We start from the raw sequence: 19,041 nt of genomic DNA on the forward strand, positions 1-19,041 counted from the left end.
AATGTTAAATAAGTTATCTCCCTTACAAATTATGACAGAGTTAAGTCCCTTAGATCACAAATTATCGATTTTTTTTTTTTTGTTCAGTCACCATATTACAATATAATATTATTTGTATTATTCGAAGTACTGTTCTCATTTTAGATGTTGTTCTAACAAATTTTCATTCGATGTAACCTCCAACCATCTTCAGGCGCATCTTGTCGAACGGAGTGAATCTATACAAAATTTAAAACTTAAATTTTTATTCAATAAACAGATAAGATTGTTCTCGCTCCATCAGCTAATTTTATTGCACTATTGCACATATTGAGGATTCAATTTTCAACCTCCAGAAGATGGTTACTTAAAATTGATTAAACTTGGCATTTTTATCCATTGTGCCACAGGTTCATATAGAACATTTTAGCATGAATTTTAAATGCGTATACTTTGTACAATTTTAAATGCGTATATTTTGTACAATTTTGAATGCATACATTTTGTACAATTTTAAATGCGTATATTTTGTACAATTTTAAATACGTACATTTTGTACAATTTTGATGCATATATTTTGTACAATTTTGAATGCGTATATTTTATACAATTTTGAATGTGTATATTTTGTACAATTTTAAATGCGTATATTTTGTACAATTATAAATGCGTATATTTTGTACATCACCAGAAATATACTAAAAATATGCAAGATGAAAACAGTTATCCGAATAATCCAAATAAATTATCAATCCTCATCTAAAAATTTTCAAAACATTATCCTCTAGATTTGTAATTCTCAAAAGGCGTAGAAGAGGGCAATGGTTTGAAGATAGTAAAAAGATTCAGGCATGCAGTAAATGCTACCATTTTTTTTTCAGCCAAAAAATTAGAAAAAGAAAAGAAAAGAATAACAAACAATAATAATGCATTCAAATGTAATTTTTGACCTGTAGAATTTAAAAGCATATAGAAGGTATATCTCTTGATGCATTTTGTAGAAGGTGTATTTTGCGATTTATTTTGTAGATGGTGTACTTTTTTATGTATTTTGTAGAAGGTGTATTTTGTGAAATGTTTTATAAAAGGTGTATTAAGCACTTATTTTGTAAAAGGTGTATTCTATAGTTTATTGTGTAGGAGGAGTATTTTGTAGAAGGTATATTTTATGATTTATTTCATAGTAGGTGTATTTTGTAATTCATTTTGCAGAAGGTGTATTTTGCGATTTATTTTGTAGGTGCATTTTGCGATTAATTTTGCAGAAGGTGTATTTTGCGATTTATTTTGTAGACGGTGTATTTTGCAATTTATTTTGTAGAAGGTGTATTTTGCAATTAATTTTGTAGGTGTATTTTGTGATTAATTTTGTAGAAGGTGTATTTTGCAATTTATTTTGTAGAAGGTGTATTTTGCAATTTATTTTGTAGAAGGTGTATTTTGCAATTTATTTTGTAGAAGGTGTATTTTGCAATTTATTTTGTAGAAGGTGTATTTTGCAATTTATTTTGTAGAAGGTGTATTTTGCAATTTATTTTGTAGAAGGTGTATTTTGCAATTTATTTTGTAGAAGGTGTATTTTGCAATTTATTTTGTAGAAGGTGTATTTTGTAATTCATTTTGTAGAAGGTGTATTTTGTAATTCATTTTGTAGAAGGTGTATTTTGCAATTTATTTTGTAGAAAGTGTATTTTGCAATTTATTTTGTAGAAGGTGTATTTTGCAATTTATTTTGTAGAAGGTGTATTTTGCAATTTATTTCGTAGGTGTATTTTGCGATTAATTTTGCAGAAGGTGTATTTTGTGATTTATTTTGTAGAAGGTGTATTTTGCGATTTATTTTGTAGAAGGTGTATTTTGCGATTTATTTTGTAGAAGGTGTATTTTGCAATTTATTTTGTAGAAGGTGTATTTTATGATTAATTTTGTAGAAGGTGTATTTTGCAATTAATTTTGTAGGTGTATTTTGTGATTAATTTTGTAGAAGGTGTATTTTGTGATTAATTTTGTAGAAGGTGTATTTTGTGATTAATTTTGTAGAAGGTGCATTTTGTAATTCATTTTATAGAAAGTGTATTTTGCAATTTATTTTGTAGAAGGTGTATTTTGCAATTTATTTTGTAGGTGTATTTTGCAATTAATTTTGTAGAATGTGTATTTTGCGATTAATTTTGTAGAATGTGTATTTTGCAATTAATTTTGTAGAAGGTGTATTTTGCAATTAATTTTGTAGGTGTATTTTGCAATTTATTTTGTAGGTGCATTTTGCAATTTATTTTGTAGAAGGTGTATTTTGTAATTTATTTTGTAGAAGGTGTATTTTGTGATTAATTTTGTAGAAGGTGTATTTTGCAATTTATTTGGTAGAAGGTGTATTTTGTGATTAATTTTGTAGAAGGTGTATTTTGTGATGTAATTTATTTTATGCATATTGTTATGACAGACATATCACCATGATTAATTTATAACTTTTTCTTTCAGATTAATAAAGCATCATTCATATTTTTTTCAATATTCTCACCCATCTGAACACAAAAACAACCTTTTTATGCAACATATAGGAAGTCATTTTCCAATATGATATTGCTTATCCTCGCATGACACTACTGAACAAAGATCATCTAGGAGAACTTTGTTGGGAAATATTGCCCCATCCTGCATTTTTTCATGACCTAGCTCCATTGGATTATCACTTATTCCAAGGATTACCAAACCATTTAGATGGTCTTATGTGAACACAGGAGGAGATTGAACATAAATTAGATCCAATTTTCACATCAAAAACCTAAAACAAGGCATTTATAAGTTTGTTGACAGATGAAATCAAGTTAAAGAGAGCAAATGAAGGTCGTTATTGTTATAAATAAGGATTTTTAAAAACACAGTTTTTCATTTTCAAGATGAAATTTGAAATTGACAAAAACTTTTGTTCCAATCTGATATTATATTTTTTAAGGAATGAAGCCCCACTAAAAACAGAGAGCTAAGCAGTTGTGTGTGGAAAGAGAGAACTTTGAACATAATCTAATTCTGAAACAACAAACTCAAAAATAGTTTCAGAACCTTTGAAGTCTACAGGTCAGTAGAAAATTTAATTTTGATGTGTTTGATAAAAGTTATTTTTTCTATATAATTTTTTTTTTTTTAAGAGTTTCGAGTTGCTAACTATACCGCAATCTTAACAAGTTTGGTTTGTGCAGATTTTGATAATGTAATAAAAACTAAATAATTTTTAAAAAGTCAACATTACCTCATCCCTAAGTGAAAAGCAGAAATCAAGTTTCATGGTTAAGGCTGTGTCAAGATCTTTACGGCTGCAGTCGGAAAATAAGCGGGAATGTAGACCCATTGTTCGACTAAAATAAATGAAAATAAAAATATAAAAAAAACAATTGATTTGATTAGTTTATTTATTTATTTATTTATTTTTTTACTTAAACTTACCACAAACAAATTCACAGGGTTCAATTACAGCAAGTTTGTCGGAGAACATTTCATGGAAGTAGTTGTAAAAGAAGCACAGTGCAATGAGGTGACAGAGGCTGGAGTTTGGTAGAGAGCATGGGATCTATTAGATTTTAAACTCTTTTTGGACCCTGTCTAAGAATAAAAGACTAATGGTTGGTGCACCAGCCCAGATGTGACAATAATACGCCATGCATGAATCGTGACTTTGTAGATTGATTGGTTTGTTTTCTGTTTGGCTATTGGTGATATGTTCGGTTTTAGATTAAATATTGGTCAATGGTGTAGTAATTAATGTTTCTATAGAATGGGAAGGCTTAAATTTTGTTGTATAATTTTATTTCTTTTAAGAATTTCAAGATTTTGTTTGGGTCTGTATTGTTGAATAAGTCTTTTAGGTCTTTGGATTGGTAGTATTTTGATCGAATTGAGTCAAAAACATGGCAGTAGATTAATATGTGTTTTACTGTAAATGGTTCATGACAGGTAATGCATGTGGGGGGGGGGTTACTTCATTTTTTAGAAGATGAGAATGAGTAATATGGGTATGTCCTATTCTGAGTCTGCTTAGTACTACTTCTTCTTTCCTTATTTTCCGATATCCTGGATACCATTCCTCGATATTCGGTTGGATATTTTGAAGTTTGGTTGATTGTTCCATATTTCTTGCCATTCATTTCTAATAAATTTGTTGATTGTTGGTTTGAGGTCTGAATAGGGGATTTTGAAATCAGAAATATTTAGGTGTAGTGATGTTTTTGCTGCTTTGTCAGCTTTTTTGTTGCCGGGGATGCCAGTATGACTAGGTATCCAGCAGAATATGATGGTTTTACTTGTGGATAATTGGTTTATTCTATGTAAGAGTTAATGGGTTTGTCGATTCTTGGTTTAATAAGGATAAGAGTGTTGATTTGGAGTCTGAGAAGATGATGAACTTGTTGGATTGGTTTGCTGTGATGATATCTAGGGCTAAGTTGATGGCCAGGATTTCAGCACTATATATTGAAGCATTGTTCGGAATTCGTCGTTGCAGTTGTGTGTTATTAAGTACAGCAGCACATCCTACTTTGTCTTTACTTTTGGATCCATCAGTATATATGTGTAAGTAGTCACAAAAAACATTCATGATGGATTCGTTTTTTTCTTGGAGGGTGATCGGGTTTGTTTTAGTTTTGGGATGTTTAATGACGTCTAATATAATTGTTGGAAGTTTTTGTAGCCATGGGGGTGTTTTTGAAGTGACAGTTTTGTGTATGTGGATAATGTTTATTTGTGTTTCAGAGAGGAGTTCTTTTATGCGAAAGCTGAAAGGTTTAATATTGTTTTCTTTTATGTTGAGGGGTAGGTTAAATTGGGATTCAAAGATAGTTTTGTAAGCGGGGTTTGAAGGGTTTGAAGCAAGTTTTATATAGTACTGTGTTCCCAATTTTTGCCTTCTTAGGTTTAGTGGGAGCTCATTTGTTTCTGTATATAAGCTTTCTACTGGGGAGGTAGTGAAAGCCCCTGTTGCGAGTCTTAGACCTTGATGATGTATTGTATCTAATTTTAGTAGGTAAGATTTTCTAATTGATCCATAAATGAAACATGCATAATCTAGTTTGGAATGTATTAATGTTTGGTAAAGTTTAATGAGAGTTTTTCTGTCGGCTCCCCATTCAGTGTGGGCTATAGTCTTTATGAGATGGATGGCTTTGTTGCTTTTGGTTCTCAGGTGATTTATATGTGGGATAAAGGAGAGTTTATGATCAAATATAACGCCAAGGAATTTATGTTGTTTGACTATTGGGATTTCTGTATCATACAGTTTGAGAGTTGGATCATTATGCATTTTGTGTATATGGCAGAAATGTAGACATTTGGTTTTTCTTTTTTGATAGTTTAAAGCCGTTTTCTGTGGTCCAGTTGCTTATTTTGTTTAGGCATTGTTGAAGTTGACGTTCTATAGTATGGATGTGTTTTGATCTATAGCAGATCAAGAAATCATCCACATATAGTGAGCCTTTTATACCAGGGGAAAGACATTTTGTGATGTTATTAATTTTAATGTTAAATAATGTGATAGAAAGGATGCATACTTGCGGAACTACCATTCTTTGCTCTTTCGAGTCTGAGAAAATGTCATTTAAAAGGACCCTAAAAGTTCTGTTTTTTAGGAAGTTGTCAATAAGCAGGGGTAATCTTCCTTTTAAGCCAAGTGTTTTTAAGTCCCTCATTATACCATATCTCCACGTGGTATCATAAGCCTTTTCAAGGTCAAAGAAAACTGCAGTGAGATGTTTTTTTTTAAGGAAAGCTTCACGTATGAAAGTTTCGAGTCGGACAAGGTGGTCAATTGTCCCTCTTCCTTTTCTGAATCCTGTTTGTAGGTTGGTTATTAGATTGTTGGTTTCAAGGTACCATGTTAATCTTTTATTGATCATACGCTCTAGTATTTTGCTAATACAGCTGGTTAAAGCAATTGGTCGGAAGATCGTTTGGTTTGTCATGGTATTTGGTTCGTTTGGGTGATCTGTTCTCTTTTGGAGTTTTGGAATAGGGATAATAGTGGCCTGTTTCCAGAGTGTAGGAATGTTGCTAGTTATCCATAGATTATTGCATATATTAAGTAGGTATGTAAGTTAAATTTTTGGCAATTGTTTTATAAATTCATAGGGAATTTCATCTGGGCCAGCAGCTGTGTTATGGGTTTTAGCTAGTGAGTCTTGGAGTTCTGTAATCGAAAAAGGCCGGTTATAGTTTTCCATATTTTCTGATTGAAAGTTGATATTTTTCTTTTCTTCTTCTCGTTTAATATTTTGGAAAGTTCTTTCTAAATTTTTTGGGGATGAAATTTGTGAGAAGGTATCTGCTATGTGGTTTGCAATGTCCTTTTTATTTGTGAGTTTTACATTGTTTATGATGAGGTGTTTTATTCGATTACCGTCATATTTTCCTGATATCTTTCTGATCATGTCCCATATTGTTTTAGTTTTAGTGTTTGAATTTAATTTTTAAATATAATTTTTCCAAGTAGTTTTTTTTGATTCTTTGATAATTTGTCTGGTTTTGGCTCTACAGTTTTTGAAGAAATATAAATTTTCTTTGGTTGGGTGAGAGTTGAATTTTCTTAGAGCTGCATTGGTCATTAAACCAGGGTTTGTTAAATTTTGTTGAGGGAGAAGATTTAGGTATGCATTCCTCTGCTATAGATGCTAAGGTTTTAGTGAAATAGAGAAGATGGTCTTCATTACTGGGATTAGATTCGGGGTTTAGTTTTGATGAGCATAATTTTTGAAATTTTTCCCAGTTAGCTTTATCGATATTCCAGCGTGTTTTTTTTTTTTTTTTTTTGGAATGAGGATTTGAGTTTTTGAGGATAATAGGGAAATGATCACTTCCACAAGTATCCTCATAGACTCTCCAGTTAAAATCTAGGAAGATAGACGGGTCGCATATAGTGAGGTCGAGGGCAGAGGATGTTCCAGTAGCTGGGTGTAGATAAGTGTTTGTTCCATTATTAAGGAGGCATAGATGGTTTTCATCTAAGAAATTTTCAATAATTTGGCCTCTTCTGTTTGTTTTTTCATTTCCTCATAGTTCACTGTGGCTGTTGAAATCGCCATGAGAATGAATGGCTCGGGCAGCTGCTGAGTTAGTTTATTTAAGGCTGTTTTATTTAAGTTTTCATTTGTTGGTAAATATAGGGAGCAGATTGTTAGTGGTTTTTTTTAGGTTGATGGTAACTGCAACTGCTTAGAGAGATGTATTCAACTTGGTTTCACTTTGAGTTATATTGTTGTTTATTAAGATGGATACTCCACCGGATGCCCTATTTCCTTGTTTATGTATGTAGTCATATGAGGTATATTGTTTTATGCAGAGCGTTTTCTGGGATTTTTTGCAGGTTTCTTGGAGAGATATAACTGCTGGGCGATAAAATGCAATGAGAAGGTGTAGTTCATCAAGGTTCGCCTTTTTACCTCTTATAATCCATTTGATGAAGATTGGTTTATGGGTCATTTATGTTGAGGTTTTGGTTATCTGTGATAATTTTTTCTATTGCTTTGACTGGGTTTTGGGTTTTAGCCTTTTGGGTTGGTGAAAGTTGAGAACTATGTGCAGGTTGTTGAAGGTTTCCGTTTGGCTGTAATTTTTTTTTTTTTTTCCGTTTTTGATTTATCTTCTGTTTGGTCTTTCATTTTGGCTTTATTATTCGGGGTTCTGGATCTGGAATTTGAACGGGACCTGTTGTCTATTTTGTTATTGTTTTGTTTTTGCTTTTGTTTGGGCAGTGATTGATGAGGGGTTTCTTGCTTTGCGATTTCTGTTTGTTCTGTTTCCATTTCGTCTTCCTGTTCAGTTTGATTTTTTGGGGGTATTTCGGTTTTTCGATTTGGTGGTTTGTTTTTTGGTTTTGGGAAGGTTTGTTCTTTGAAGTTTTGGTTTGGGTTTGGGTGGAAATAAGTATTTTATTGTTTTCTTTTTTTTGTTTCTGGTTTAGTTTTTTTCTACTTTTTGGGAGTGAATGATTTTTAGTTTCTTTTGGAAATTAGGCAATTCGTTAGGTTTTAGGTTTATAAGTTTTTCAATAAGTTCGAGGTATTTGTCGGGTTGATTGGTGGTGTTTGATTTTGCATAGGTTTGGTTTTTGGTGAGTGCTTCTACTATTTGTTTTTCCTCTGGATAGGAGATGTTACGTTTGTATTAGTGGTTAGAATTTCTTTTTCTTTTCTCCATCTTTCGCATTGTTTTGAAAAAGCGGGGTGTTCACCTTGGCAGTTAATGCATTTTGTCTCCTGGCATTCCTGTTCGCTATGATTTATTTCTTTGGTGCCACATTTTGCACACGTGGGATGTCCTCTACATACATCTTTGATACCCAAACTTCTGGCATTCGTAGCATCTCAGAGGGTCGGGTATGTAGATTTCCACTGGTTCGATGGTATAACAAATTTTGATTTTTGGGGGTATTTTAGGGGTATTGAATGTTGCTATCTTTTCATTGTCTTTTTTAATAGTTATTCTTTTGTAACTGATAACTCCTTGGTTATTTAGCTCCTTTTGTATTTCTTCAGGGGAGGCAAGTGCTAATTCTCTGCTGCAAACTATTCCTTTAAATTGGTTAAGATCTTTATGCGGGGATGTTTTTACGTTAATGTTTTGGAATGTTTTCATTTTCTCCAAGTTAAGACTTTGATTTTTGGTTTCTATTTCAATCAACATCCCATCTTTCAGTTTTTTAACTGATTTAGGTTTAATTTTATTTAATAATACTCTTTCTATTAGAAAGGGGGAGAGTTTAGCCATCAGGGTTTCCTCTAGTGATTCTATAACGTAGAATCTGGGGAATTCCGGGCTTTCTTCTTCTTCTGAATCAGATAAGGCACGTTTGTTTTTTTTTGTTTGTTTGGACATTGACTTAAGTGGAAATTTTCTTTGTCTGTGTTCCCCACCCACCTCGGAGCCCGATATTGGGACCTGTCAAGGAGGAAACCTATTCGCCTTGACAATGTCAGGGCTACACAAGACAGTATACTTGGTCGAGTGGGAAATCCTGAACACCTGTTGCCAGATTTATTACACTACCCAAATCATTAGTGCATAAATGCTGTGGTTATCAGCCATATCTGGATTTGAATTCTTCCCTTACCAATTGACCCTTAGCCAGCGCCTTCTAACGTCTATTATAGAACGATGTTTGATTGTTTCTCTGTCTTGTATTTGATTAGAGGAGATTATTATTTAGTATTTTAGGTCTTCTCTTATTTTGATTGAGCTTTTAATGATAGATGTTAGGGCTTGACCCAACCAGCCGATTGATCGGATCGGGCTTCTCCGACCGCCCAGTATAAAAAAGTGAAACTGAATCTGTATTAGTAGTTCCCCGGCATTCCTGGCAGGTACGTCCAGAAAGGCAATAAAGTTTGATCAATATGGGGGAAACCTCTTATATCAGACAATTGCTATTCATTGAGACACTCCCCTTTTTATAGGGAGCAACGTCTTGGGAAAACAAACAGCCAAAGTTGGGAAAAGAAAACAAAAAAAAGACAGTCTCTCTCTCGGAGTGTTGCAACTGATACCTTTAGCCAAAGTGGAGTGTTGCAACTGATACCTTTATTTTCTCTAGGCATCAGTTGCTCAACCATCAGGATCCTTTTCCTAGGCATCACGGATTGCCACCCACGGCAAACAGATGGCTCCATTGAGGGACTTTTACTCTCTGCATGGGGGAAGATGGCATATTCTAATGCCCCACTGACAGGGCCGGTGACTTTGTAGAGATATAGCATACTGACAAGTGTGAGAAGTTTCCTAGCACTGTAGAGGGAGCCCACTTTCCTTGTAGCAGTCTTGGCAATGTCTTCTATGTATTTGTTGCCTGTGAATATCAGGCTGAGGAATTTAAATGCTGCGCTCTCAGGTAAGATGCTATTAGAAATGGTAATCAATGGTTGAAAAAGTTTCTTATCATTGCTAATGGAAAGGAGTTTTAACTTAGTAGCATTAAATCTTACCATCCATTTTTATGTTCCAAATTAAAATATGTACCATGTTTTGTATGTCCTTTTATGTTTGTCTTTGGCAAACCGTTTCAGAGAATATATATATTTATATATATATTGCCCATGTAATGCTAAGGTTAGTGAGAGAGAACCCCAGCAGAATGTTCGATTATTAAGAAAATTTCATAAATAAGAGTGTAATATTTATTCACATATGTATTTTGTAAGGCAAGTGTGTTTTAATTTAAAATGAAGATAAAACATGCTCGATATATATATATATATATATATATATATATATATATATATATATATATATACATAATCTATATATATATATATATATATATATAAAAGCAAAAATGTGTGTGTGCACTTTTTGTGTATGTCCGGCAAAGGCTTTTGGAGGGGGGCATACTCGGTCGGGTCACTCCTTCTTAAAACTTTTTATATACTGTCTAAATCATAATATATATGAGTTACGAACGGAGGTCGTGTCTATCTTTAATTTGTCCGACTTTTACACGCTATTTTCGAGATTTTTTTTTCAATTGCCTCGTCTTTGTTTTGCTTTTCAGTATAAAAAAGTGAAACTGAATCTGTATTAGCAGTTCCCCGGCACTCCTGGCAGGTACGTCCAGAAAAGCAATAAAGTTTGATCAATATGGGGGAAACCTCTTATATCAGACAATTGCTATTCATTGGGACACTCCCCTTTTTATACGGAGCAACATCTTGGGAAAACAAACAGCCAAAGTTGGGAAAAGAAAACAAAAAAAAAACAGTCTCGCAGTGAAAGCTGATTGCAGGATATGTTTGACCTCATTATCATTAAAATCGTGCATTTAAGTTAAATTGAATCACTTTTCTGTTACTCTGCTGTGGTGGGCGAGTGGGTTACATGTCAGGATTTTTTTCCATCTTTGCTTCAAGGCTCCAGGTTCGATCCTACATACCTACCAAAACTATGTTTTTTTTTACCTCACGGGCGATGCCAGGCAGTTTTTTTTTGTTTTTTTTTTTTGTTGGGACCCCCCCCCAACACACGTACCTCCAAACACCTGGGCAACGCCAGGCACCCCCGCTAGTATATATATAAAAAATGAATATCTGTTGTTGTGTTGATGAGAAAAATCCTGACAAATTGGTTTTTCCATGCGCTGAAGAAGCTAAGTTGTGCAAAATTATAACTAATGAACCATTATATACTTGAAACAATTTTATGCAAGGTATTACCAATAAAAGATTAACATTTCGAAAAATGAGTAAATACTTGTTTGTCTGTTCTTTTTAACATGGTATCTTTAGGATATATACATATACATATATTCATCTCAACCGACAATTGCTACACTGATGATTAATATAAGCATAAAATGCTAGTAATAGTTTTTAATACTTATTTATAAAGATATTATTGTTATATATATATATATAGAGAGAGATAGATAGATAGATAGATAGTCATCCACATAAAGTACTGTTTTGTTGTATCACAACTCATCAATACTGCTAGACTAGTACCTTTCTCTAGCCGGGGATTGAATCTACTACTGTGTTGATAGTCGGCAGTTCTACCCATCGGACCATGGGATCAGTGCTCACAAATGACCTCAACAAATGTCCATTTAAATAAACACTCGCTCATCACACACACACATACACACTAGCGGTATTCACCTGGCATTGCTTTTGTGTTGATATATTGCTGCTCAAAAGATTTCTAAAGGAAAAAAATAATTTTAAATATAATTGTTTACGTTTTTTGTCTTGAAATAAAAGTTAAGAATAACATTCTCAATATGAGGTCGAATAACAACCAAAATTGTTAGTGCGCTGATGTTTTGAAGAAAAAGTAATTTTATATGAGAATCATTCCAAAAGTAAAGCTGGCTATCTTTTTTTTTTTTAAATTTAACTCAAATAGTTGAAGAACTATGAAAACGGGAGTGGTATGATTAAAATGAGCAACCTTTTGTACTCCTGAATTAATTTTTACTACATAGTCACCAGCATTCTCAATGCACTTTTTTGTTAGCGATGAACAATCGCTCTGCATGGGCATGTGAAATATCCTTTGGCAGACAAAGGTTATTCCAAAAGCCTCCTATTTAAAAAAATTTTTTTTACTCCAAAATTTTAAGAACTACGAAAACGGGAATGGTACTATAAATAAGCAACTTTTTATGTTCCAGAAATTATTTTTCCACATAACTATCACCATTCTCTATGCACTTATAGGAATTCAAATATGCATCTCCGCTTCTGATGCACATCCATGATACGGGGTTGCTTTCTTAAGAGTTTTACACCGTCAATATCTGCAACAGAGAGATGAAACTTTTAGGTCATGAATGCAATTCCCTTTGATCCATTCGGAGTAGAATAAAAAAAAATAGGAGGCATTACTTTTGAAATGCCTCATATAAGTAATTTGTTATTTTATTCAAGACTACCCTGTGTGCCCGGCATTGACCGGGTGTTTAGAGGTGTGTGTTGAGCAAAAAAAAAAAAGTGGTAGTAGACAGGCAGGCTCGGACCCGTGACGCGAAGGCGGAAAAGAATGTGGAGTTGTGTGTAAGGGTGTTGGTTGAGCCAAAAAAATAAAAAAAAAAAAAAAAAGAAAAGAAAGAGGAAAATTGAGGGCATAAAAAAGAATAAAAAGTGGTAGTAGGCAGACAGGCTCAAACCCGTACTGCAAAAGAGGAAAAGAATGTGAAAAAAAAATTGTGACGTCTTTGCTGTTGCGCCCATCACCAAACTGGAACTGACATAGGTTTAAATTAAGGCTAGACAATCGAAAAGAGGTGAGGACTTTTGAAAATATCGGCGAAAAAAGTGACCCCTCCCTGTAGAGAAGTGCCCACTTGAGGGTAAAGGAATTAATGTTTTTATCCAATTTTTCGATATTTGTCATCTAAAGGGTCGAGCTTCAAAATGATACCAATCTTGTGAAAATCTGTTGCCTCTGTCAAAAGTTTTAGGCAGACAGGTGAGATTTATATTACAGACTAGCGGGGGATACCTGACATTGCCCGGGTGTTTGGAGGTGTGTGTGTTAAAAAAAAAAAAAAACGTTGGCCGGGTGTTTGGAGGTGTAAAAGAAAAAGAAAAGTTTTAGTAGGAAGGTAGGATTGAACCCTTGACACGAAGGTGGAAACGAAAGGGAAAAAAAGCTAGCCACCTAATCATCTCAGCCACGAGGGGAGAGGAATTGATAAGCGTGTTAATATAAGGTTTATAAAGTGAAATATACAGGTGCGAGGAAGTCGCGTGATGTTTGACCTAGTTTTGTGCTGCAAGCCAGTTACTGTTTCCCCCGCCCCATCATTCGCTTTTCGAAGATGCGGCAAGCTGGTAAAAGTCGGGTAAATTAAATACACATGCGACCCCCATTCTTAAGTCGTAGATATTATGATTTAGACGTGATATAAAAAGTTTTAAGAAGGAGTGAACCGAATGAGAAGGCTGACGAAAAAAGCCTTTTGCAGACATACACAAAAAGCGAACATAATTACATACACACACACACACATTTTCGCTTTTATATATATATATAGATTATCCAAAGTGTTAATCTACGAGTAGAGATAATGAGTATTTTTTACTTACAGCACTTTGGTTGACATGAGACATCCAAACTGATCTTTACAAGTGCAACCACCTTGGAATAAGAAACAAAGAAATCAATATTAATAACAGAAAGAGAAAAAAATAATTAAAAATAAGACATTTACGTTCATAACAAAACATAATAAAAAGATTTAATGCCTAATCTTGGATGGATTGTCTATAGTTCCTTATATGAGGTACCTTTAATAAGTTTCCAGACTTTTTTGTACAGGCATTTAAAAATTGTCATAGACTCTTGAAAATTCAGTATGTTATTGCTATACATCTTATGAGATGACTGACCAATTTTTATGATTTCAGGTTCAAATGAACAGCTACATTAGGAATTTGAATACATCCTACTAAAGCCTGATTGTCACAGCTGGTGAATTTCAAAAATGCAAGCTGGATGTGAGGATTCTTTAGAAGAATGATATGCAATAAAATTCTGTTTTAAACTTGAAAAAAAAAAAAAAATGCCACAGAAATGTATGGAATGCATCGGACTGCTTTTGGATCATCTTGCATGAATCGTGCATCAGTTTTTGAGTGGCATAAGAGATTGAAGGAAGGCAGAGAGAGACTGAGGAATGATGAGAAGTGTGGGAGGAGTAAAGAAGTCAGAAAACCAGAATTGATTGGCCAAATAAAGAATTTCATGGATAAGGACTGTCGTGTGTCTATAGAGATAATAAGTGCACAGTTTGATGTCAGTGTGGGAACTGGCGCACAATTATTCATGAGGAATTGAAGATGCAAAAGATTTGTGTGAAGTTTGTCCCAAGGATGCAGTCCATAACTCCATCCTTCTTACAGACTATTTGACCAAGATGAACACCAAGACAGTTCCAAACCCTCTCTATGATCCAAACCTTGCTCCAAATGACTTTTAGTTATTCCCTAAGCTCAAGGATAACTTTATACGGTGTCGTTACGAGACAATTGAGGAGACGAAAGAGGCTGGGATGATGGTCATTGCCACACTCACACAAGAGAACTTCCATGAAGCCTTCCAAAAGTTGTTGGAATGGTACAACAAGTGCATTGCAGACGGAGGAGATTACTTTAAACGGGACTAGAGTTTCATGTGTCTACTATCAATAAAAGTGCCCATACGAAAAAAATCTGGAAACTTATTGAAGACAGCTTGTATATATGTTTTCTTCATTATTATTAATATTATCTATGACATTTTTTCCTCTAGTTGTTTATGCTTTCCTCTTCTCTTCTAAAAGCAAGTTAATTTTTACAGGAACGTGTAAACTCAAATACTTCGAACCAATAAAAATCGTTTTAAAGTAACAATCCTGTGTCAAACTGACTTGCTTTTGGAAATGAGCAGGAAAACAGTATGGAAACGAACTGGATAAAGAAAGAGAGTAAGCTGTTTATGCCAGTCAGTCACTAGAAATAGGACGTTTTGGTGTCACCGTTTTGGTTTGCCGGATTCAGCAGAGGGACAATTCGGCGTCATAAAAATTTAAAAAACAGTATGAAAATATATCAATTTTTAAGAAAAATCATGTTTTTGTAAAACTGTTTTTGGTTAATTATTTTCTAATTAATTTTTTTTGTAAGATTACAAAAATTTTGTAAAATATTTTGAAAACTTAAAAAAATATTTTAAAGTTTTTTTGTTTTTTTTTAATTAAGAAAAACAATACAAAAATCTAATTTCGTTGTTGACGATTGAGTGTTTGTTGTTTGACTGCTTTTGGGTTATTTTTAAATAAGCATGGTTATTTTTAAGTTTTTTTTTTAATCAATATTTTTTCTTTTAAACAATTTTATTTCAATTTTATTCAAAGAAAAAATATCTAAGTTTACTGAATTAATTTAAAAAAAAAACTGAAAAAAAAAAAAAAAACTGTCTATAATGACGAAGCGCTAATTTGATGCCGAATTGCCCCCCCCCCTCCTCTTCCACTCAATCGGTTATGCCGGATCAACCAGACCAAAATAGCCACGCTGAAACGTAGTACACATATTACATATAGAGAAATGTGCACAGAATTATAATCACACACACATATAAAAAAATTACAATTCGGAATACTATAAATAAGACTATATATATATATATATATATATATATATATATATATATATATATATATATATATATATATATATAGTATTCCGAATTGTACTGGGTTTATATAATTGAAAATTCGATAATCGTTCATATACCAATAAGTTTTAAGTCAAAATGAGATGACTTAAACTGTAAGATACAAAATTATCATATTTCATAATTGAGCATTCATATATTGCTTTAACAAAATCAAGACATCAAGGAATAGATTAAGACTATATATATATATATATATATATATATATATATATATATATATATGTGTGTGTGTGTGTGTGTGTGTGTGTGTATTTCATTTCATATATAATTTTTTTATAACACAAAGTTTTACAAAAGTTGGCTAGTGTAGGGCTAGAGTTGTAATGAAAATATTTTGAAAATTATGAAAACCACAGCAAATGTAGTTAGGCCGAAACAATTGTATGCGAATAATAACTGCTTTTTAGTGAATTTGTGAAAATTTGTTCCATACATTTGATGTGGTTCCCAATACGGTTTTACTCTTCATGTATGGCCGATTTAGGCACGACGAATGTACGACAACTGCTTCTGCTGCTTTTCTAGGCATGTTATTAGAGTAACCTGTGTGTTGATTCTAAAAATTCAAAAGATATTTGCCAAAAAATAAAATAAATATGAAGCAATCGGTCTTAATTTACTTATATTGGCATGATGTTTTTTTTTCTGATAAAAATCTTTGCAAATAAATAAATAAATAAACAAACAAGTATTTTTTTATTTTAATTAATTGGAATTCATTATCGAGATGAGCAATTTGTATTTATTCATTTATTACAGACTATTATCCTCATCTTTTTTAGTTGTTTCATGACGTTTCAGCCAACTGTTCCTCTAGCCTTCATCAGGTGGTTACCGCGACGGGATAGGAACTCACAATCTTTCAATTTTCACCCCTTGGCAGCCCTTTTTTTCCAGATGAAAATGGATTAAAAAGTTTTCCACATGTCTGAACATCCTACATACCGAATTTCAAGTGTGTAGATCAAAAATTCGTTGAGTATATAGGTTGAGAAGTGTCCTCACACACACTCATACACATTTATAGATATATAAATGATCAGTGTAAAGCATTGAATATTCAGCATCATCATCTTAGGAAAACAATTGGTGTGACAAATCATCATCATCATCATCATCATCATTATTATATTCAATTTAACATCCATTTTACATCACAAATCATCATCATCTTCATACTCAGTTTAACATCCATTTTACATGCTGGCATGCATTGAATAATTTTTAAAAAATATACTTCTAAAGTATCTTATCTCTAACCAGGTCTTTATTTATCCCTCTGTCTTCTATATTCATTTTTATCACTTCCTCACATTTTTTTTTTTTAGCCTTTCCTCGTCAACTGACCCTGCTAGCTCAACTGTTCTACATCCATTAACCCAAGAACTCTCACCCATTCTTTCAATCGAAGTCTTCTCTTCTGTACACATCTCCCTATACTGTTCAGATTTAATCTTCATCTGTCTTCAAGACTTACATAATGCATCCATCGTATCATTCTGATATAATTTCTCTCTCTATGCAACGCATCCAGTTCTCTCCAAACTCTACAACAAATGCCTTAATGAAGCTTGCTTTCCGGGCTGTTGGAAAACTGCTTCTGTTGTACCAGTATTCAAGAATTCTGGCGAAAGGACAGACCCATCAAATTATCGCCCCATTAGCCTCCTCCCACTTTTTGCCAAAATATTTGAGACCATAATTAACCATGCTCTAGTCCATCATCTTACAGATACTAAACTACTGACTGACAAACAATATGGATTTAGACAAGCCCGTTCCACAGCAGACATCCTAACTGTGATCTCTGAACGTATATACCATTCACTGGACAAAGCGGGGGAGGGCAGAGCGGTAGCTCTAGATATATCTAAGGCTTTTGACAGGGTATGGCATGAGGGTCTCCTCAGTAAAATCAGATCATACGGTATCACTGGTAGAATACTTAACATAATTAAATCCTTCTTAGATGAGAGAAAAATCCAGGTTGTCCTCGACGGTCGTACATCTAAACAATATGATATAAATGCGGGGGTGCCCCAGGGTTCTATCCTTGGACCTCTATTGTTCCTGATATTCATAAATGACCTCCCCGACAACATTGCCTCTGAGATGGGTATATATGCTGATGACACTACACTCTATGGCAGACACGACAGGAAGACGAATGAACACATTTCTAAAGAAATGGCAGAAACACTAGAGGAAGACCTCCAATCAGTAGTGGAATGGGGACAAAAGTGGTTGGTCGCGTTCAATGCTGCCAAGACTAAACTAGTTTCATTCAATAATTACAAGAAACCCTACCACCCATAGCAATGGCCAATGACTCTTTATATGAGAGTCCATCTTTCAAACTCCTTGGCCTAACGTTCACAGGAAACATGAGTTGGAACAATTACATTGAAGGCATTGCCAGGGCCGCTGCAAGAAAGGTGGGCTCTCTCTACCGTGCTAGAAAACTACTAACACCCGAAAGTATCCTGTACCTCTATAAGGCCACCATTCGCCCATGTATGGAGTATTGCTGCCACATCTGGGCTGGTGCATCTGCTACTAGTCTCTCGCTCCTTGACAAGGTTCAAAAGAGAGTCGCAAACCTGATAGGCCCTGAACTGGCATCTAAGCTTCAGCCTCTGTCCCATCGACGAAGTGTTGCATCCCTCTGCCTTTTCTACAAGTATTTTGGTGGTGAATGCTCTGACGAACTGCAATCACTTGTGCCCCCACGACGTGAGCACCCTCGACAAACCCGACAGGCTGCTAAATCCCACCCCCACACTGTAGAGATCCCTAGATGTAAAAGATCTTTTTACTCCAATAGTTTCTTCCCCAGAACCGCTAGACTCTGGAATTCCATTCCAGGTCCCTGCTTCCCCAACAGTACTGACGTGCAGAAGTTCAAGTGTAACGTGAACCGACACCTTGCTGCCCAAATCCCTTCATAGTACCCCAGTAATTGTTGCCCCTGACAGTAGCCCCCTACACCAAAGTGGCAATTTGCCTTGTTTGGGGTGAAAATGTAATAATAAAAAAAAAAAAAAAAAACCCTCACTAGCCAGATTTCACTACCATACATCACACTGCATGTACATGGCTGATAAACTCTTCTCTTGGTCGACAAAGAATATGGTACCATAAATCATCATTATATTCAATTCAACGTCCGTTTTACATGCTAGAGATGCATTGAACAGCTTTAAGAAATATACTTCTAAAGTAATCTAACTCTGGCCAGGTCATTATTTATCCCGCTATCTCTCACGTCCACTTTCATCACTTCTGCCCATATTTTAATTGGTCTCCCCGTGCAAACTGGACATTGTTACCTTAGCAGTTCTAAATCTACCAACCCAAGAACTCATG

At 34.1% G+C, this 19,041-nt stretch overlaps 2 protein-coding genes across 3 annotated transcripts in view; both read right to left on the reverse strand.

Moving 5' to 3' along the window:
• Nucleotides 1-19,041, reverse strand: part of LOC145263731 (disintegrin and metalloproteinase domain-containing protein unc-71-like) — a 647,136-nt gene that overhangs the window by 37,591 nt on the left and 590,504 nt on the right. For both annotated transcript variants that reach the window (XM_080120710.1, XM_080120709.1), the window contains 2 exons: nt 13,542-13,593; nt 3,230-3,335 (listed from right to left, as the gene is read on the reverse strand). In XM_080120710.1, the coding sequence (XP_079976836.1) occupies nt 3,230-3,335; nt 13,542-13,593 (158 nt within the window). The remainder of the gene's footprint in view (nt 1-3,229; nt 3,336-13,541; nt 13,594-19,041) is intronic.
• LOC145263732 (uncharacterized) lies at nt 4,174-5,381 on the reverse strand. The gene has a single exon (XM_080120711.1). It carries the CDS (start codon nt 5,270-5,272, stop codon nt 4,298-4,300), a length of 975 nt encoding a protein of 324 aa, XP_079976837.1. The 5' UTR covers nt 5,273-5,381; the 3' UTR covers nt 4,174-4,297.

The sequence above is a fragment of the Euprymna scolopes genome, chromosome 39, assembly GCF_053919585.1.
Source record: "Euprymna scolopes isolate OS-2025 chromosome 39, ASM5391958v1, whole genome shotgun sequence".
Classification (NCBI taxonomy): domain Eukaryota; kingdom Metazoa; phylum Mollusca; class Cephalopoda; order Sepiida; family Sepiolidae; genus Euprymna; species Euprymna scolopes.